We start from the raw sequence: 22062 nt of genomic DNA on the forward strand, positions 1-22062 counted from the left end.
AACAGAGGTCTCACAGCATTGCTGCTTCCTTTGTGCTAAAGGGAAATTCAGCCCTATAGAGGTAACTGTTAAATTCAGAGCACAGTAAGGGTGTGGCTCTGGTAACCCATCACCAAACTTCACCTTGGTAGTTTAGTGTCTCGGGGAAGTTGTTTAGTACATAGACTCATAGAATAGTTTGGGTTGGGAGGTCACCTAGTCCAACCCTCTTGCAAGGAGGAGGGACACCTTCAACTAGAACATTGCCTAGAACATGACTGAAAGCAATTAGTCAAACCTAGTTGTTATAGACCTGATTTATTGATGTATTCATAGTTTGCCTACATGTTTTACTTAGTGCCTTCTGTTATTTTAACAGGGTCGCCATGTTAAGACTGGGCAGCTGGCAGCAATCAAAGTGATGAATGTTACTGAGGTGAGTGCAAAACCAAAAATAATAAGGTCATTGTTAAGTGGCAAGGAAAAATAAACAATCAGATCACGAGAGGGTGGACAGCTCATGAAAGAAGATCTAGTGGTATAAATAATGGTTCCTGAGCACTGGTTTGTGTTTTATAAAGTACTGAGTGGTGTTAACACAACCATATTTTTTAAGTGTGGCTGACCAATGGTGACAAAGTGATAAGGGGGTGCATTGCCATATATTTTGGTGTTCAATAATATCAAAGACAAGAAGTCCCTTTCTGCTTGTTTCTAGTTGATTATCTGCTTTCAGATTGCAATTAAAAGATTTCCTGTATCTCTGCACTGCCTCTGCTGTGTTTCATACGTCCTATCCCCTCATGTGCCAGCTGTTCCTCAGAGTAGTGCCATGACAGCCAGCAGGCAGGAACATGTTAGAAATGCGAATGCAGTGCTTTTTTATTGTGGTCTGACAGATGAGGGAAGGAGACAGTTTAATTGGCACTGTCCCTACTCACATTTATAAATGGGTGTCAGTGGTAAAACAGGGTCTTGAAAAAGTTACTAAATACTGGGTTTTGTCTCTCATTTTAAGAGCACAGCCAGTAATGGAGAAGCTTGTCTCCCTGAGACCACATTAGCCTGAGCCTCAGGAAGGCTGAGGAGACTTCCTGCTTCATCCTCTTGAGTTTCTTAGAAGTCCTGTTTGGTAGGATTTAGTCAGACTCACTGAGGACTAGTTCCCTGTTCTGTCACTCTGGCACTGTGGATATGGAGAACAGAAATCCAGCTCCTCTTGTGGTATGATGGAAGGGTTGTCGTCTGAAATTTTAAAAAAAAGAAAAAAAAACCAAAAAACCAAAAACAAACAAAAAAACCAAGGCAAATCCTCTGAATCCTCTGGGCCAGTCTGCCTATGCTTTATCTACGTGTGGTATTTGGACAAGCACAAGCAAGCCTTGCCTGCATTTTCATGTGTCTTTTCATTGTCTTGAAAGGCAGCAGACCAAGTTGGTGTCTGCATTGGTCCTGTCACGTAGAGCAGGTCCAGAACAGTTCTCTCTGTTGATGGTGTGGGAATCCAGCCCTGAGCAGCAAGTGGTCTGAACTTGGATGTTCCTGTAATGTACAAAGCACATCCAAGGACTGGTTTGACCGTGTCTGCTGGTGCAACAGGTGTGTGTAGCTGCATTGCCAGTTTTGTACTGAGGAGGGTGGTTTTTTTTAAATGAGTGCTACATTAGATTGGTGGGATTTCTGCTTTTAGGTCTGTAGGTACATATATCATCAGGTGCTCTGGCTTTAAACGATGGTAGTCACCAAACATGAGGCTGCTGGATTTTGGAAGGGAGAGCAAATATGGCTTGAATGACCGTCAGATTCCTGAGATATGAGCACCTCCCTGTCTTGACAGAGGAGGATCCTGGCACAGCCTCAGAAGTTAGCCTGATCTGCTTTTCTGCTTTGCTGGGTCAGTCAACTGTGTGTGAGGACTGGTTAAAGGTGTCATGTAAACACCAGTGACAATTCCTTCCTTGATGAAACAATTGAAGAAAAGTCGTCAGGAAGGGAACCTTGGAAAGATTTCTTCCCCTGTGCAGTACATAACATAGTCTCCTTTGTGTGCAAGCAACAAACTGTAGCATCCAGTAATGCCTATTTACTTGCAAACAAAATTTAAATACGGGACAACTATATCATCCTGTTTCAGGAATCACCTTAGTAGACTTGCAGGATTCTGAGAACAAAACAAAGCTGTTTAGGTCTGGTTGGCTGCAGGTGACAGAGCCACATCGTGCTGGGGAACCTGTCCCGTTGTTTGAGGGGCAGTGGTTGCAGGTCATGCTATTTTCACATTGAGACCCTGCATGGGCAGGTGAGGAGCATGTTAGTGCAACTGTCCAAAGGGGTTTTACCTGGTGCTCTTCCCCCACTAAACCCTGAACAATTCCAGCTCAGCCGTGCTCAAGGGTTCCTGCTTTCAGGCCTTGGCATGGGGTGAGTGCAGGGCTTTCTGCTTTTTTTTCCAATTTCCTAATGTAGAGTTGGCTGTATTCCTGCTGCTAGGGCACCAGCTGGCATGTCTGGATGCAGTCACTTCTGCTACTTCTGCCACTTTTGTTCACCAAAAGATTCTGATTTGTTCACCAAACCTACAGGGTTTCTTTTCCCAGTAAGAAGTCATTTCATCAGAACTTGCCTGACCAGCTCCAGCTGTAATTGTTCAGATCTGGGGCACTCCAAGAGCTCAGCAAATCTGCCCGTTGCTATCATGAGCTGCAGCCCCAGGCTGGTTTCTTATGAGCAGCAGCAGGATGCTGTGGTCATTGTGGGATCCTCTGGACATCTGTCAGGAAGTGCTGCTGTATTGAGTTGCACGAGGGGGTGGGAGGAGCCCTTTGAAATGGTTAAAGGGGAGCTGATGGCAACGTGCACTCATGTGCCTCTCCATGCAGGCTCTGCTTCCTGTTTTTTGACAGAGCCAAACAAGAAGAGTGCTTGCAGAGAGACTGGATTCTTGCTGCTTCTCTCTTCAGCTATGGGTGCAGGTGATCAAAGAGCTCTTCTCCAGCACATCATTCTCCATCTATCCTTGCTTTCATTCTTTTTAGAGAGCAAAATAACACTTAAATGTGAGACTTGTTGTTAGACCTGCCCCAGTACTAAGGGGTCTCTTGGTGCAGTATTTATCAGCTGATGATCTTGTTTCCATTTGCGGTCAGAGGTGTGTGTTTCCTAGTTCTAATGCCACTGCAGATAGGCCCACATCTTCAAAAACAGCCTTTGATCATGAACCTGTCATCTCTGTGCATGCAGCCATCTGTGCCCAGGAACGTGTTGGTTTGTGAAAGCAAACATCTTTTTGCACCTGCACATCTGCGAGCCTGTTTCCTTTCCTTGAACAGCATTATTTATGAGCAGGTTTATAGACCCCCGAGAAATGGGGCTGATGGTAATGCTGGCAGGAGGGGTGATAGAAAGTGGAAATTCTGAGTGTGGGCGTGCACTGAGCAGCTGAGGGTGCTTTTGTACCCAGTCACTGTGCTTGAAGGATGTGTGTAGCACTGAGGCTTTGCAAGTCTGGGTTCAGTTCCTGAGCAGGCCTCATGATATGGCCCATGGGGCACAATCACTCATATTTACCCTTCTGCCTTGGTTTTTCCATGGCAGAGAGTACTTTTTCCAGTACTCACTGAGGCACTGGGAAGCCAGAGTGCATTTGTCTGTGAAATGCCCAGCTGCTGTCCTGTGTTGCCCTTTGCCTTACAGACTGACTGGGATGTGAAGTTCAGCCCACTGTCTGCTCCAAGTAGTGTCTCCCCAAGGCATCCAGCTGTACTGGGCAGTGTTACTTGGGCCCTGTAGGCCAGGGTGGGCAAGGGAAGGAGAAACAGGTGCAGGGAGAAATCAGGTTCTGGCCTTCAGGGTGAATAAGAACACAAGAGAAAGCAGGAATTACCTCTTGCTGGTTCTAGGAAAGAAGCATTATCCCTGTGCAGCTCCTCTTGCTCTTGGCAGTGGGTGTGGAAGAGCCTGTGGGGTATCTTGGTTGTGTTCATGGACAGCCGTGTCCTTGGCTTTTCTTTAAAAAACATGGAGATCACACTGCAGCAGTGTAGAAAGTACTTGGATAAGAGCTTTGCCAGCATGGTTCCAACATCCAGAAAATTAATTGGGTAAAGGAAGAAGAATTGAAAAAGAGGCAGCAGCTATGAGGAAGTGGTTGAGATCTGCCAGTTCCCAGAGGGGAACTTTGTGAAAGCTACAAGCTAGTGCTGTAGGCACAGCAGGAAGCTGGGCTCCACCAGGGCAAATTTCATGTAGGAAGGCCGGGTTAGAAAAACCCAAACCCGTCACATTTGTAAATATTTTAAGTAATTTGGAGAAGGCCTTTACGAAAGATGAGTGTTGCCCCTCCACACGTTTGCAGAAGGAGTGGGCAGAATACAGGAGGGACAGCAGAGGAAGAAAGGAGTTCTCCCTGCTTGTTCCTCTTTCTGCCCTTCTTCCCTAAAGATACAAAAGCTCGTGTAGATGACAGAGGCCTTGTGGTCAGGTCCAGGATGACAGTTCCCATGTCCTTATTCTCTGCCTTCTCCTTGTCTGCTTGTGTCGTCCCTTTCACATGGACTTGTAGAGTTCCAAAGGGAGTAGAGCCTTGTATCCCTTCAGCACAAGCTCTCACCTCCTTTTGATTGTGCTCTGTCCCTGTGCAGAGAATCCTACCCCTGGAGGGTTTCCTGCATGCTGTCTGGAGTCAGCTCCCATTTCTCCTGGACACTCCACATGTTGTACTGGGCTCCTCTTCAGCCTCAGTAATTCAGTCATGCAACATCCAGGGCTGTGTCAAGCCAAGGATTAAGGGTCCTCCTTTCCCTCTAACTGCAAACAAAAGATAAATGAACTGTTTAGTATAATGTGTGCAGCTTGAGAGCTTGTGTTCAATAAAGATTATTATGAAACCCGAAGTAGCTCATTTAGCTTCAACTAGAGTTATTTTAGGTCTCTGAAGGCTTAATACAGTTTAGCTTTGGTCTTTTGTCTCCTGGGTGTTGATGTTACTGGGAAGAACTTTCTGGTCCCTTCTGTTGGGAATGCTTTTTGTGTGGTCAAGTTTAATAAGACACATCATATGCATATTCTTGAGAGAATTTGGCTTTAGCCTGTCAGGCTTTAATGTGTTGCTCCGGGTAGAAAGGTCAATGTGTCTGGCTTTGTAAGCAGTCCATTATGGTAGTTAAAGGAATGCTTCAATGGCAAAACTGCTGGAAAATAGAGGAAAAGCAAAAAAAAAAAATTTCCTTTGAGGCTGAGTTATCCTTGCTGCCTCTTCTTTTTTTTTTTTTTTTCTTTTTTTTTCCTCTTTTTTCCTCTTTTTTTTTTCTTTTCTTTTTTCTTTTTTTTTTCTTTTTTTTTTTTTCCCTTCCTTTCTTTCCCTTCAGCTAGTAAGTGCTGACTGGGATGTTTTGCAACAAGGTAAATTAATTTTCAAGTTTGTCGTACTCCTTTTAACCTATATGAGCATACCTTGCAGCACCACTCCTTTCCTATTGAAGTGCATGAGATGGCAAAACCTAGGTGTGTTCCACTGGGTGTTGTGCACCATAACAAACCAGCTTTGAAGGGGCCTTTCCAAACCAGGCAGTTCTCTCTGAAAAAGGGCATTTCCTTCTAACATAATTATTAAAACTTGTGTTTCCATTAGTTTTCTTGTTGTGCGCAATGTTGTATGAGCAGAAGAGAGCTTCTGTCTTGGCGAGATTGAAACAAAGACAAGGGAAAACAGGCAGCTAGTGCCTGGAAGATGATGTCTAGGGGTGTGCTAGCCCCTGACATGCCAGAGGGTCATGCATGGCTTGATGTTAGGAGAGGGAAAAAATCCCACAGTCCAGATTCAGGCAGCCTCACAGCTGTAAGGAAGGAGCGGATCCTAATCTTGGCTTATGCTGGAGTTTGATTTGTGGCAAGTCACCTCCTTCTTGGCTCTGGTTTCCTCCCAGCAGGACCCTCCACGGGGCTGGGAAGACAAATTGTCTCTTGTGTGCACTCAGTGCTTTTCCACGTATTTAAGTAATGGAGTGTTAGGAATAATTTCATTTTTGTTTGAGTCTGGTTAGTTTCTCTGAGACTAAATTACTGCATGCAGAAACCATAAATGGAGGGTAATAGGTCCTGTCTAAGTTCCCTGAGGAAACAATATGCAATTCTTATGCCTGAGTGTGGATTTTTTTGCTTCTTTAGGTCAAGCCCCAGCAATTCATTGGTTTAGACCCAAGGATCAGGGTGATTCAGTTGTCAATTTAAGAGCCCTCTATCAGCTGCAGTCTCATAATCGCGGGGTAACTGGTCCCAACCTCCTGCTCAAAGCAGGGTCAGCCACGGGATCAGACCAGGTTGCTTACGGTGGTTCCAGGTGGGTGTTGAGGCCACTGAAGACAGAGGTTGGTTTGCAGCCCTGGGGCTCGGTGATCTCTGGTAACCTAAGGAGCCTCCTGCTCTCTTTTGTTACAGAATGAAGAGGAGGAAATCAAGCTGGAGATAAATATGCTGAAAAAGTACTCCCATCACCGGAATATTGCTACATATTATGGGGCTTTTGTGAAGAAAAGTCCTGCAGGCCAAGATGATCAGCTCTGGGTAGGTGTTTAGTGTCATTTCTGCTCATCAGATTTACAGTTTCTTCTTTAGAGCTCCAGCGTGCTTGGCTTGGACTCTGTCTCAGTGAAGCTCTGAAGTCATTGTTCTGAAGAGTAACATATAAAAGAGAAAAATTACTCCTCCCTAGACATCTTCCATCTCTATGATTTCCTTTGAGGATGGGCATAAAGTATGTTATGGTTCTTGTGACTTGTGCTGTCATTCTGATTTGTTGCTTGAACCTTTTTTTTTTCCAAATTAAATTCTTCTCTGTTTTTTTTACTGAAGTGAAAGAGCTTGTCCTTTTTGCCTTCTCTCGTTCTTGTTGCTTTCCTTTCCTTTTTTCAGATGGAAAGTAAAAAAAGGAAGCAGAGGAATTGGCAATAAAGAAGAGAAGAATAATGAATCCTCCAATTTTTTGGCTGCAAGATTTTTGAACCTCTTCAGCAAAATGAGGAATTTCAAATTTTTAGAAAATTTCCACGTTTTTCAGTGTTGTTAGCTCTTGTTTTTCCCATTTTCTGTGTACCAAAAAGAAAAAAAGCTATCTAAAACCTGCAACAGGAGAGGAGCACTGTTGAGGTTTTTTATTTATTTAGCAGTGTGTGTGATTCAGGAAATGAGATTTTAAGTCACTTGGCATCCGAGAAGGCCGTGTGTAGTTTGCCATGCCTGGGTAGTGGTGGAAGTGGGTGTTTGCAGGTGTTCTCTCTGCTGGCCCCCTGGCAGAGCTGTGGTAAAGGTGCCCTGTGTGTGTTTGTCTCCCTGCAGCTGGTGATGGAGTACTGCGGTGCAGGCTCTGTCACTGACTTGGTAAAGAAGACAAAAGGGAACTGTTTCAAGGAAGACTGGATTGCTTACATCTGCAGAGAGGTTCTCAGGGTGAGTCCTGCCAGCAGAGCTTCGCTGCTCATTTGCAACCAAAAAACCTTTGGTTGCTAAAATAGGTCACTAATGAGCATTATTGTTTAAAGGTTGTGATCCATGGGGCTCATGGGCTGTGATCCTTGGGTTCAGAAGAACCCTGAGAGCTGGCATGATGGCTGCCTGACATCCCATATTGTTGTAGTTAATTCTGTTTTCTGTATGAAGAACAGAAAAGTCCTCTTTCCTGTGGCAAATAGCCATCTTCTGAAATTACAGGCTCTGGGCACCTAGGGAAGTAAATTTCCTGTTTTCAGTATGTCTGCCCTCCACATCAGGTCTTTCTGCTCAGTGCTTCAGATGTTCATGCTTGTGAAATCTTTCTGTCCATAATTCCTTTACCTGGACACACTCAGGGGTCTCTTTTCCATACTGTTCGAGGCAATGTTGACTAAACAGCATTCCAGAATCTTAAAAGTGGCCCTGCTGGGACAGTATTCCCCAAGACAAATCTGGGGGCTATATTTAATTTTATGCAGGCTTAGGGCTGCTTTTTTTTTTTCTTTTTTTTTTTTTTTTTCCTGGAATGTACAGAGGATAAAACAATTTCCAAGTGTCATCTAGTGAACTAGCCTGGAAAAAAAAAATTATGTTGGAGCCAGTCATTCTAAATTCAAAACCCATTACAGAGTTACTGATATGTCTTCCCTATAATTGAATTTTACATCTTTTCTAAATAATGGTAAGATAAATGTGTATTCTGGGAGTTGGGATTTAGATGACATGCTGAAGTAATGCTTGAAAAGGGGTAGAGCTTTGTTTCTGGGGCATAGGAGTTGAGAAATGTGCTCAGCAGAGAATATTTGCCATCTTACAGGGATTTGGCACTGGCCTGCGGATTATGATCATTGTATCTGGAAGGTGTGGGGAGTTCTTCTGCAAAAGAAAAAAACCTTAATGGTGTGGTCACGTTTTTCCTCACTGGTGTGGCTGTAATATCTCTGTTAGAGCAGTTGATGTTAAAACATTTTGTTTATGCTCATGCAACTGAAAACTGTGACAGCATGTTGGTAAAAGCAAGGGATTGGATTTAATCATGCTTGTTTCAAGACAAAATGGTCCAGTTGCACATGGATTGACAATGTTTCCTTCTGGAAAATTTACAAGCTGAGTGGAAGCTCTGTTTGAAGCCATTAATGTTAGAGTGGCTAAATGTCGTGAGTGAAGCATCCCTGGATTACTATAATGGATTATTTCAGTGTGTTCCTTTATTTCTATGCCAGTTCAACCATGGACAGTTTTGAAATGCAGGAGGATGACAGCAAATATTAGCTGATTGAAAACAATATTTACTGCATTCAAAATGAGGTCTGACATGGTATTTTTAACTTTCTCTAGTCCATTTACCACTGAATTTCTCATTTTGTTGAATGCAAAATTTAGGCCACTACAGCCAGTCAGCTGCTGTCTCTGGTCCTCATACTCTGCTTTGCTCTTTTTCTCTTTTGTTTGCTTTTAGCATAGAGTGTAAGGAGCATCCCTTGATTCTGAAACAGAAGTTTAAAATATTGCTACCTCATTCTCTTCACACTTAACTCTAGAGATGCTCCACCACTGTCAGGCCTGGGGTGAAGAAGACAATCAAATTTATGGTTACTGTCTTCTCTCCTCCCTGAAAATGTTGCGAGTAACATGTAAAGGGCTTTCTTTATGCATAAAGACTGAAAAGGATGAAAGTGTAAAGAGGCAATAGTGCTGTACTCAGGGTAAGGTTAGGAAGAAAGAATAAACCAAATCTGGGTTTCTTTTAGGGGTTGGCACATCTTCATGCTCACCATGTCATCCATCGAGATATTAAAGGACAGAATGTGCTTCTCACAGAAAATGCAGAAGTAAAATTGGGTAAGTTTCCTTAAATGTGTGCTAGAAACCTGTTCATCAAAATTTAAGATTTACATCTTGAGTCAGAAAATGCATCCTGTGTGCCAAGTATTGTTAATGCTTGTGCTTGCAAGGTGTCTGTAATGTAGAAAGAGTTAAAAATGTAAAGTGTTCTGCAAGGGTGTCCCTCACACAGAACCAGCCCAGTAAGTCACAGCACCATCAGGCCTTCACAGAGGATCCTGGGATGCAGAAGACTTCCAGAGTAAAAAAGTTGGGGGAACAAATTTTGCTAAGCCATTTCTCTGAAGGAAGTGGTCTTAGAGATGTTGCATAAATCTGACTGTAGGTGGAATTACTCATGTGTAAGGGCTACCACTGAGTAACAAAAAAGTTGGAGGGTTTATTCATTTCCTTTTATTACTGTGACATGTCAGTGTTGACAGCTTCTGACTTCCTAAAACTAAACTCAAGTACAGATCTCTCTTGAGGAGGGCGTGTCTTTCATGTTTTGGAAAGACATCACAGGGATGTATTTTAAAGGAGAAATCTCAAGGGGAGCACTTCTTACTTGTGATGATCTTTACAGTTCCTCTCTCTTTAACTGAAAAAAAACACTGTAGAGTTGGAAAACAACAAGTAATAAACATAGCTTGTGGATGTGGGATAGGATGTTTGGTTGGAGCAAGTAAAAATAAGTACTCCAAATCTCATTATGGTTTAACCTTGTGGCAAAACCTGGCTTCACTGAAGTCAAAGGGAGTTTTGCTGTCAGATTAAATGAGGGCAGGATTTTGCTTGTAGTCTCTACATCATATGTACTAATTGTCAACTGTTCCCTCTTAAAACAGGTAAGATGAGGGTGTTGTGCGTTTTTATAGTCTTCCATAGTTACTACTACCACCATTCTTCACACGGTTGACAGTTAAACCTTTCTGACTCTGGGTAAAGATGAAACAGATTTACTAAGTATATTGGTTTTAAAAAAGAAGAAAAAATATGTTGTTTCCAGAGACATTTAGCTCATGTGTCTTAAGGCAAAGAAGCTCAAAAGCCAAGAGGTTCTCAGTTCAGTTCTGTTCCACCTCAGTGTGAGAGTGTGAACTTCCAATCAGAAGCACAGAGCACAGAATGACCCCAAAGGCCTTCTTGGAGAAGGTTTGCTAAGCAGGCCCATGAAATTATAGCACTACAAATGATTTTGGTTTGCAGATAACATGCAATGAGGCAACATCAATGAGAAAATCTTGATGGTAACCATGGGACTGTCTCCTACCAGTCCTTCTCTTTCCCCCTTCCTTTTGTCTCCTCTGTGAATATCACTCCAGTGCTATCCCAGTGGATCCAGTTGGTGTATCCTGGGGTTTTGTTCAGAGAGAAATGCAATCACATAATTATTGGTTGTATGGACCCTTTTCATATTTGAACAAAACTATTTTACTGTACAGTCCTTATGATTCAAAAGTATCACCCTTCTCAGCACAAAGAGAACCACATGGTTCACTCATTGTAGTGATCTAAGATGAGAATAAAGTTATGGTGGTTCCTTTCAGCTTTTACAAGTGGCTATATCATACACATCCAAATTTGCCTTGTCTGTAGATACTATTTTTTCATTCAGTCTATTTGAAGACCTTAAGTCCTACTCAATGTAGCATTTAAATTAAGCATGAATTATTCCATAATGTCTTGTAGAGCGATTCCTCTTGCTGTAACCCACCAGGCAGGTTTGGCATGCTGTTTGTTTAATTCTTCTGTCAAAAAGAAAGGAGAAAAAGAGGCAGTTAAATTTCAACTCTTGGATAAGACCTACTGGAGGACCTCAGATTTCATATATATTGTAGCCCAAAGGTTTGATGTTGTAAACAGTGTGAAAGTGACCAAGCACACACTCTGCTATGTGGATACAATTTTCTGCTAATTTCTTTACCTCTTCTTGGCTTTTCAGTGGATTTTGGTGTAAGTGCTCAACTGGACAGGACGATTGGGAGAAGAAACACATTTATTGGCACCCCATATTGGATGGCACCCGAGGTCATTGCTTGTGAGGAGAACCCAGACTCTACATATGATTACAGAGTAAGTGTTAAACAGTCCATAAGGCAAGAAAACTTGTGGGTTATTGCTGAAATCCTGCTCCTTTGAAAAGCTCAGACTTCCTGCCTTTAAAACCACAGTAATACTAGAACTGTACAAACAAATATTTGTAGTATGTGGGTGGAAACTCTTTTCAAGAGTGAAGTTTCACTGTGAGTGTTTTTTTCTGAATTTTTAGTACGTGAAATACACTTTCATGAACTTCTCTGCAACAAGAAAGTACTAAGAAGGTTGCAAGTCTGGATAGAAAAGAAAGGAAAAGAGGAGTTCCAAAGGAATACTTGAAGTAGTGTAATATTAATATGGCAAGTTACTGAACACTGTGGTAGAGCTGTTTTTCTCTGTCCTCAGCTGTGAATCCTGAGTTAATTGGCAGTAATTAGTATTTTTTTTGCTGATTCATGAGCATATGACATGGTTTCATGAGCACATGAAACCAAGCAGTGGTTTTGCATCCCAGAATGATTCCTGGTCAGTGGCAGCAAGGTGGCTGAGGTGAGAAGGCTCAGAATTTCCTGTATTTCAGTTTGTGAGCATTGCCTCTTGTCCTTACTATGCAGCATGTTTTCCAGGAATGGCTTTCAGAGCAGGTGTCCTCTGGGTGACCCTGCAGTCATTCCTTTAGTTCAGGTGCTTTCTCCATTGCCACTTTGCACCCCTCCTTCCAATCGTGGCTTCAGAAGTATTTATGAGAAGAACCTGATATTGCTTCCATTTTTAGTGGTTCAGAGGCTGTGATTCTCCCTTGCTGAGACCTTCTGTGCTGTGGTGGCCCAGTGAGGTCATGTTGTGTGTGTCAGTCATGACTGAACAATATTTATTTTTCCATATCATGCCAGTCTTCTACTGAAACCTCAATAAGTTGATCTCTTGTCTTCATTCCGTGTCCCCAGTCAATTTCCTTCCCCGAACGTGTACTTACCAGAAGGTACAATCATAAAGAATGTGCACCCCTAATTCTTGAGCTTTCTTTCCCTTCATTAATAATCCTGGTTTGTCTGCTTCCAAATAGTTACTGCAATTGGTAGTTTAAAACTGGTCAGCAGAGGGTTTTGGAAGCACTTTTGCAAACAGCACTGTGACTCAGAAGGTGGCACAGAGCTGGTCTTTCCCAGAGACTTATACCTGATGGGATGGGCTAACTGGCACGAAGCTACTCTGTAATTTCTTGCTCTTCAAAAAAACCAGAACAACCAAACAAGACAAAACAAGTACAAACATATCCACATAACTATGTTTGTATACACGCTGAGCTTTGCAAACACTGCTGTCATCCTCCCTTACACCCATCTGCCTCTCAAGCTTTGGAACTCCAAACCAAAATTCCTTGTAGCCAGGATGTTTCTCTCACTCTCCTCAAAACCTGCAGTACTACTCCTTGAAGACTCCTAATTTTCAGTAATTTACTTAATAGTAAGTCAGGATCGTGGATCTATGAAATCTCCATCAGTTTTGTCGCTGAATCCCTCCACAAACTGTGGTATGAACTGGCTTTCAGCTCGTGTGAATAGTTCAGAGCAGCTGCACTGAGAGGGCTTTTTAAATTAGATTTAGAATGCTGGGCTGGGTATGATCTGCTATTCATGTAACGGTTTATTCCTTCTAATATGTGAAGGTTTTCTGACACTCTGGTTTTTTTAAAAGACAAGTTTTAGAGAAGCTCTGCAAGCTGGTTTGGCCACGTGCTTCTTATTTGGCTACATTTAAATGCAAAAAATAGTGAAATAATGCACATGATTAATCAAGTGGAGATGTGTGAAGTTTTTACAGCCGTTGATGGTGGTTGCAATTTACCTTCCATGATCAAAACCTGGCCCTTGGCATCCAGATCATCTAACAAAGAGAACTCCTCTCTGTTAACTGAGCTGAACACACATTGTGGCATAAATCTGACTGCATGATGTACTCTTCTGTTGTGTACCCAAAAATGTGTGACTAGAGACTTCATACAGAAAAACTCAAACCCCAAGGCCTGACTATAATTCCTGTTCCATCAGTGTAGAAACTCAGCAATGACTGCTCTGAAATAAGCATTAAGACCAAGAATTATTTTTGGCCAGAAGGAGAAGGGTGAGGCACTGCTGTGTCTTGCTGCCTCATGAAAACAGATTTAAGACATGTATTTAAACAGTCCCTGCTATATTCTGTCTGGCTCTTGTTTTTTGAATGCAGAAGGTCTGCATTTTGGGGCTGGCTGCTTAAATGATGGATCAGCTGTTCAGAGTTGCATGGGAAATGGGAAGCTTCTGGCTATTAGCACATTTCCTAAAATCTCAGTAGGGAGTGGGAGGGAGCAGAATATTTGTCACTCCAAGTAAAACAACATGATCCAGGAGAGATCTAGGGAAACTGTAAAAAAACAAACAAACCCAAACCCAAGAAGAAAACAAACAAATGAAACAAATAAGCTTGAATGCTGCACACTGCAATGCGCATTGTTTCTTTTCCTGCAGAGTGACCTGTGGTCGCTGGGAATCACTGCTATTGAAATGGCTGAAGGAGCACCTCGTAAGTTATCTGATATAAAGGTGGGAGTGTTCTGCATTAAAATAACTCATGCTTGGCTAATGCACTGATGCACAGAATTCTGGTTCTGTCTGTATCTTTAAAAACACTCTGACTTTTTCTCAGTTGGACTCAATTGCATTCTTCTTCCTTTTAGACTCTTTCAGTATGTGTTTTGATTCCTTGCCTTCATCTCCTGGGAAAACAAAACTTTTTTTTCTTAAAGCTCTTGTTAGCATCAATTTGTTGATTGCTGCCTGTGGATACAGCTAAGCAGAAGTGATTGATATGTTAGGAGAAAATATTGACTGGAGTGGCTTTGGGTTTAGGTCACTAAAAAAAAATGATGGCAGTGGAAGAAGATAGGCCTAAAGGTTATATTTTTATTCTGAAACTAACTTGTTTCTCAGAGATTTTGGGACTAATGTGGCGTTTACTTACATGTAATGTCTTTGATCCATGACCACACTCTCAGCCTGACAGCAGATTGCCACAGTTTCACAGCCTGCTGCCCCCTCACTCCCCCAGAAAGCCTCTTGCACATCAGGCAGAGATCTGTGGGTACAAAGTCCTTGTGCGTTTTTGTTTGCATGGAGGGCTGGTGGCTTTGCCCCAGCTCCTGTGGAGCAGATGGGATATGTGGGGTATCCGGTCACTGCTGAGAGCACGGGAGATGAAATCCATCATACTCTGGCCTGAGCCAGAGGCTCGGAGGCTGTTTTTAAACAACCCACTTGGCTGTTCTCCCATCAGACTTGGTTTTTAGCAGGAGCCAGCTGGAGTTCAGGAGGACTTTCAGACCCTGTGCTTTAGACTGACTGAAGCTTAGTCCCAAGAAATGAGTCTGTGGGGAGTTTCTTTGGGAGAGACTTCTTAATTTTGCATGCCAGTTCCTCATGTATTTGATGTTTTCCCTAGTTTTGACAGGGAAATGCTGTGGATTATATTCTGTTGCCTTGTGTTTTGTTTACTGTGGTACAACAGTGTGTGGGACCCAGAGCTAGAAACCAGACTTCAGTACCTCATTTCCACTGTATCATGTACTATTGAATATACAAGGAAAAAGTCAGAGCCAGAACCAAATGTGAGAAACTATGGCAGGTGGAGGCAGATTGAGAAATTAATAGAAGGGAGGGAAGAGCACCACCAGAGCGTAGTCTTCTCACTTCTACTGGTTCTGTAATGCTTTAATCCATTTCTGTTAGGAGCATCACTCCTGAACACCTAAATATTAAAAGAAATCAGCCTCCATGTAGTTCCTATCAGTTGTCGTTCAGTAGCACTGTTTGGTGAAGGAAGACTTTTACCCTCAACATTTCTCCCTGCCAGATAGAACACACTCAAAATTTCATACAGAGTGCCTGGGATAGATGAGATGTGATGGTATCTGCTTTCTGCTGAGTTCCTCGTAGCTTCAAATTTCCACAACTATAGCCCTAAAGAGAAGTACAGTGGGCTGGAGAGAACATAGCTTCTGAATGCAGGAGTGGAATCTGTGGCAGATTGCCTGATAATGGTGCTCCCATTCCCAGAGCACAGGATGGATTAAATTTTTGCTCAGTCATTCTGCTCTGTGCCATGGTGCAGGTTATGAGCTCTGTGCTATGTATCGGCTTTTCTTCATCCGGGGTTTTCTCATATGCCATGAACAACGTGGCAAAGAGTTTGGTTAAATTGGAGCTTATCATTTATTTGAAACCAGAAGCCAGGCACAATAACTAGATAAATATTTCAATCTCAGCTTTAACTTCTGTTTATGTGCAAACATACTTTTGTGCATGGGAGAGGTGAGCTTTTTTATGTCCTTCTGAAGCTGTATAAATAGAAAATATGAAGAAAGTTATACTTCGTGCTTCGCAACCTTTCTTTTCAATCTCTTTTAGCTGGAAATTCCTATGTACTCAGAGACTTGATTTCTTGGCTGTAGTGTGAATTTGGTTGGCTCCTGATTGGGTTCTGGGGCAGATGCTGTGATGTTGGAAGTGGAGGTGTTTGGAAGTGGGAAGTGAGGTCACAGGGGATACATGCATCCTTCCATAATTTGTGGTTTCCTTTGCAGCCCTGTGTGACATGCATCCCATGAGAGCACTCTTCCTCATCCCAAGGAACCCGCCCCCAAAGTTGAAATCCAGAAAATGGTAAAGAGATGTGTAAAAAACCCTGTGTTTTGCTGCAGTGGGCGTAAGGAGGACTTTTAGCTCTCTTGTCCAGAGACAATGATTTTGTTAAATCCTGTAGTTATCTAGGAGGTGATTGCTATGCTGTTTTTAACAGCTGGATTGAGCCAGAGGGAGGATATAGTTTACCTCTGGAAAGCAACACCTTTCTTTTGAACTCTGCCTAAACTGCAGCAGTTGTTTCATTTTGGTGTCTGTGGCTGAAATTGCAGGATAAGCAAGGAAGGCTTATATGTGCTGCTTGGGGTCAGGGCTTTATCAGAAGATTGCTTGGACATTGTGGGGCTAATGGCAGTCACCTGCCGTACAGAGAATTACTTTTTGTTTTAAATTAAGTGTGTAAAGAAAATCTTCACTTTATCAAAAGGTCAAGAGCATTTTTGAAAGGCTTGTGTTGGCCAGATTGTGGTTTTGTTGATCAGGATGTAAATTCAAGGTAACAGCTCCTCTGAGAGGGTGGTGAGGTGGAGTTCACCTTCAGCACTGTGCTGGTTGCAGGAGTCTCACTGGTGGCAGAACCCAAATTGTCTCTCTCAGTTCCAGTGTAGAAGGAAACCTTGCAAAGTTAGTGCTTTCCACCATTCAGGGGTACTGCTTGGTCCACAAGTTGAAAAGGATTATTGGTCTTTCTCCACTGTTCTATCTTTTTTAGGTCAAAGAAGTTCCTAAATTTTGTTGAAAGCTGCCTTGTGAAGCATTATTTGCATCGTCCATCCACGGAGACCCTGCTGAAGCACTCCTTCATCCGAGACATGCAGAACGAGCGGCAAGTGCGCATCATGCTGAAGGATCACCTGGACAGGACAAGGAAGAAAAAAGGAGAAAAGGGTAACATGGCAAAATCAAAATAGAGCACACTTCAGAGAGCATGGCCTCTGCAGATTTTGGCAGCAGAGCACAAGGCAGATGCAGCTGAAATGCTAGAACCAGGAAAATTGAGGAAGTGTTGGTCTTGATGGGGCATTTTGAAGATTTCCTTGTCAAAGCCTGGGTCCTTGATGGTTTTTCAGTGCTAAAGTCCTTGGAACCTTGAGTTATTGAGAGAAGCCCTGATGCTAGCAGAGAGCAAGGACTCTAAGTAATGTCTGGGTCTCTGCTTTTCTGAGCAGTGTTTCACAAATGTTTCCTGGTGTCTCAGTTCACATTTCTGTCCCAGATCTAATTGATTTACCTGTTGAATCTACATATAATTTCGTCTTGTGAGTTCTTTGGGGGAAGCAGGACTCCTTAAGTGTTTTGCAATGGAGTGCACAAAAGAGACCTGGAGAAGACTTCCAAGCTCCAGTATAATGCAGTTGTAATGATGAATCACTTCCTTCACAGCGTGCATGAAGAAAAGGAGAGTTCAGATTTGTTCCAAATGCCAGCCTTACCCTTCAGAGCAAAAGCTGGAAGAAGCAGTGCAGGAATAGGGTTGATACTTGTGAAAATGCCTGTGCATTTTTTTGCATAGATGAAGGGCTGTGCAAAGGGGACGGAGACACATGGTCTGTGGACCAACCGTGCTGTCTCTCCCCTTTTCCTCTCCAGTATGTTTTATACTGCCAGAAGCACTGTGAGGGATCAGGGACAGAGAAAACTTGGAAAGCACTATGGTGTTGGAAGGTGTCTTATATATGCTCTGATTTGACAATAGGAATATTTGTGCCTAAAACGAAATTGCTGTTGCAAAGTAGATTTACTGAGTCTAGTAGTAGTTGCAAATTCTGCCACCTCTTTAAGCAATGAATCTCAAAGCACACTGAAATGGAAAGACAGTGAGTTAGAATTTCTCACAAATGCCCTAGAGAGGGGTGGAGGAGTGCAAAGATACTTCATAAATAGTTATATTTTGACCGGAAAGTGTTATTTTAAATCAAAACTCACGTGAAAAGGAGAATAGTGTGGAATTGCCAGACTACACATTTCCAAACAGTAACTTCAGAAAGAATGAATTCCCAATTTAGCATGTAATAGAGCCAACAATGCAGGGTAGGACCAGTTTGAAACTATCCCATAAAAACCTTCATTTTAGTCTTGACGAGAACTGTAAAACTATGGGTCAGCTTTTGAAACTTCATCCTAAAACTAGTATTAGTTTTTGTTTTCTTTTTTGCTTAATTATTCCCTTTGATACAGAAGGAAATCTGGATTTACTGGTGGCCTCAGCATAGCTATGACAGAGGTAGAGAGCAGCAGAGCAGGGCTGTGCAAGCTTTTATGTCCTATCTAAATGTCTTTTTGAAGAGCCTCTCAGCTGGTGGTGGTGTGGGGGTTGGGTTTCTCTGTGGGTTTAGCCTAATTTGTTTCAGATTGTGGAAGTAGGTTAGTTTTGCAAAACCAATACAGTCAGTCACGGGAAGAGGTGGGTATGTGTGAAGGGGCTGCCCTGAATCATTATCTGAACTAGATTTTGAATTATTGTATGGATATTTTGCCTCCCCTCAGCCTCCCAGTACAAAATGTGACTTTTAAATTCCAGTTCCTCCTTAGCCTGTAGTTCAAGCTGAATGCTCAGAAATAAAGTTCAAGATCATGTCTTAAATAACAGCATCCTCCTCTGGTGTTTGTCTATTCTCTTTTTTAGAAGAAACGGACTATGATTACAGCGGAAGTGAGGAGGAAGATGATGAGCTGAATGAAGATGAAGGAGAACCAAGGTTAATTTTATTACTGAAAAAAGAACATTTGACTGCCCAAGCTGTTTTCATTTAAGGCAGCTCTCCTCAGCCAGAACAGCTTTCTTAACTTGCTCTGAATCCCTAATCTCGTGGGTCCCCTTTGGTAGCTTTAACTGTTTTGTAGCTGTCAAACGTAACTGCTGAGTATAAAATGTCTGTAATAGGCTGCGGCTTTACTTTCCTTGCAGCAGGGGGGGAAACTCTCAAATGGAGGACCCAATAATCAGCTGATTTGTAGCACACCAAGTGATTCTTTGCTGCAGAATCAACTGCTGGAAATACATCATGATTTGCTAACACAGGGCAACAAACATTCTCAAAGCACCTTGTATTCTCTCTTTAATGCTATGTTTTGTCATGTAGAAACCTCCTTTTTGTTTCAGCTCCATAGTTAATCTCCCGGGGGAGTCAACTCTCCGCCGTGAATTTCTGAGGTTGCAGCAGGAGAACAAAAACCGTTCTGACCCTCATCGGCAGCAGCAGCAGCTGAAGGACCAGGAGAAGTACAAGAAACAGCTGCTGGCAGAGCGGCAGAAGCGCATCGAGCAGCAGAAAGAGCAGAGGAGGAGGCTGGAGGATGTAGGGGGCTGGCTTGTGTTGTTATTCCGTGTCTCATCACAAATGAAAAATGTGCCTGTAGGGAGTAGGCTTTGCAAGGCAAAAGGGCTGAGTTAAATTGTCAACTCAACCTGGGTCGTAGTTTTGCACCTTGGGAGAGCTCTATCACTTTTGAACACAGTGGTTTTAGATGGGCTCTGTCCTTTTCCTGCTGATAACCTGCCCTGAACTCTGTGAGCAGAGGAGGAAGGGCATTTTGCTTGAGTAGGTTTGGTGGTGGTAGCCCTGGCCAATGGGGTGAGAGATCCCCATTTCTTCTTCATATGCATTTCCCATTTTGCAGTCCGTTGGTCTTGTCCATAGTCTTGGCCCTGCTTTTGTTTAAGATATTAAAAGACAGCAGGTTGCCTTTTCAGCTGCCTGACACACTTCTGTCTTAGAGGCAGAGCTAAATCATAAAATCACAGAACCATTAGGGTTGGAAAACACCTCTAGGATCCGGTCCAACCATTAACCCAGCACTGACACGTCCACCACTGTATCTTGGTCCTAAGTGCCACATCCACATACTTTATTTAACACTTACAGGAGTGGTGATTCCATCACTTCCCTGGGAAGTCTGTTCCAATGCATGACCAGCCTTTCAGTAAACAGATTTTTCCTAATATCCAGTCTAAAGCTCCCATGGCACAACTTGTTTGTTCCATGGGAGTAGAGGCCAACCCCCACCTGGCAACAATCTTCATTCAGGGAGTTGTACAGAGCAATAAGGTCCTCCCTGAGCATCCTTTTCTCCAGGCTGAACACCCTCAGCTCCCTCAGCTGCTCCTCATTAAACCTGTGCTCCAGAGTCCTCCACAGCTCTGTTGCTCTTCTCTGGACACACTCCAGCCCCTCAATGTCTTTCTTGCAGTGGCACAACACAAAAACCACCAACATGTCTCTTCTCTTAAGTATCTGACAAAACTCGAGCATTGTGTAAACACTTCAGAGCTGATACATGAGAAGCACAGTGCTGCTCCATCAAGATGGGAATGCTCTGGGAAAAAAAAACCTTCCATCTTGAAATGTTGAGAAGACATTTGTCATTAGACTAGTTGCCAGCTGTCAGGGAGATCTCACATGCCTCATAAATGACAGATCTGCCCTGAGCTGCCAAAAAGGCAGAGGTTTCACTTCAGGTTTGGCAGTCACAGTGGTGGCAGCTTGTTCCTGCCCAGTTTTGCCCTGTGGTGTGTCAGGTGCCCTCCCTTTAGTGACTAAAGAGCAGGAAATGGGCCTTGTGATTTATGAGCACTGGCATCAGTAATTGGTGGGTACTAAAGTAAAGTAAAATAAGCAATGTTATTCCCTGGCTTTCTTCCAGCACCAGAGGCGAGAGCAGGAGCTACGAAGGCAGCAGGAGAGCGAGCACAGGTGGCCGGAGATGAACGTCAGTCAGAGGAAAGAGGAAAGGGGTAAAGAAGACAAAAGGGCTGTGGAAGATGAATACTTCATAGTAGATGGACAGAGGAAATTAGAAAAGAAGCAGGTATGAAGAGTGTGTTCACTGACAGCAGTTTGCAGCTCCCTGTTCTGTATCTGATGTCTTTCTCAGTTCCTTGAAGGTGTTCCCATCCTCTGAGTCATGGACCAAAGAGGGACTTCAGTTAACTTAGATGTTACTGAGTCACCCTCCTTATCTACAGCAGGGACACTGCCTCTTCCACTCTCGTCCCTGCTGTTTCTCTGTGCTGAAATAGTCTGATTAAAAATCCTTTAGCCTGAAAGTGTCCAGCATCAGTTAAACCTAAGCTTAAATCTCCAGTCCCCATTTTGCATTCATGTTGTAACCAGGACCATTTCTTGTTCACAAAAACAATGGAGCAGTGGTTAATTTTAATGCTGAACTGTCATTATCAAGTCTGTCACCTTGGCCACAGCGTTTTTCTAATGTTTGGGCTGCAAATTGATTTGTAATCAAACAGAAGCATGCAGTGTTTGATGCACTTTTGATTACTTTTAGTAAATGTAAAAAGTAAAAGTTTTAGTAAAACTTTTTTTTAGTTTTAGTAAAAGTAAAAAGAGCAAATAGGATTTTCTGATCTGCTGTCTAAAAAGTCAGTGTTCGGTGCCACTTTATTCTTCCTGTTGCTTGGGGTTCTGACTCTTCTGTCAGGCCTGCTGGAATTGTGGTCACTTTGTTCTTTGAAAAGCCACTGTTTCCAGCAAGCAACTTGGTTGTCCTCCAAGCCATCATTGTCTCTGAGATTCATCACTCTCTGCTTTCAGAAGATGGAAGATGTGCAGCACACCAGGAAGATGCACCGAACTCTCCCCAAAGATCAGACACAGCTGTTGTCTCTCCAGCATGACCACAGGCAGAAGAAGGAGCCTTCCAAGAGTTCAAATGCAGGCGTGCATCCTCCATCAAGCAGCACAAGAAAAGAGGTACTGTCTTGGCCAGGGCAGCATTTTGGTGCTTTGTAGTTTATGATGCTGTAGGAATGCTGAAGCAGAGAGCAGATTGATCTTTAAACCTACATCTGGAGCTTGACCTGTCTTACTACACACTTACGCTACAGTCTTCAGTTTCTATTAATTTCAGAGGATAACGGAAAGGAAGAATTGTTCTGTTACTTTTGCTTGAGTTGGGAGAAGGGTTTGATTGGTGAGTAGAGAAATGAGGTTCTTCTGGTCAAGTAGGTGTCATTCCCTTGTCTTTCAAAGAGGCATGAAGGTATAACACCTGAGGTTTCATAGAGGTTTTTGCCTGATGTTAGGGTTCACAGAATTGACCC

At 42.9% G+C, this 22062-nt stretch overlaps 1 protein-coding gene across 3 annotated transcripts in view; it reads left to right on the top strand.

Moving 5' to 3' along the window:
• LOC136288632 (mitogen-activated protein kinase kinase kinase kinase 4-like) overlaps positions 1-22062 on the top strand; it is a 94076-nt gene that overhangs the window by 29884 nt on the left and 42130 nt on the right. For 2 of the 3 annotated variants that reach the window (XR_010720543.1, XM_066182042.1), the window contains exons 3-14: positions 359-415; positions 6415-6540; positions 7312-7422; positions 9216-9306; positions 11234-11364; positions 13836-13890; positions 15947-16025; positions 16717-16892; positions 18631-18703; positions 19108-19303; positions 20649-20813; positions 21554-21712. Coding sequence is in view for 2 of the 3 variants with exons in the window: in XM_066182042.1 (XP_066038139.1) it covers positions 359-415; positions 6415-6540; positions 7312-7422; positions 9216-9306; positions 11234-11364; positions 13836-13890; positions 15947-16025; positions 16717-16892; positions 18631-18703; positions 19108-19303; positions 20649-20813; positions 21554-21712 (1419 nt within the window). In the remaining variant the exon portion in view is untranslated. The remainder of the gene's footprint in view (positions 1-358; positions 416-6414; positions 6541-7311; positions 7423-9215; positions 9307-11233; positions 11365-13835; positions 13891-15946; positions 16026-16716; positions 16893-18630; positions 18704-19107; positions 19304-20648; positions 20814-21553; positions 21713-22062) is intronic. The other variant, XM_066182043.1, reaches the window with a different exon arrangement.

Source organism: Chamaea fasciata, unplaced genomic scaffold, assembly GCF_029207755.1.
Source record: "Chamaea fasciata isolate MVZ Bird 193981 ecotype frontalis unplaced genomic scaffold, bChaFas1.0.hap1 SCAF_4, whole genome shotgun sequence".
NCBI classification, from domain to species: Eukaryota; Metazoa; Chordata; class Aves; order Passeriformes; family Sylviidae; genus Chamaea; species Chamaea fasciata.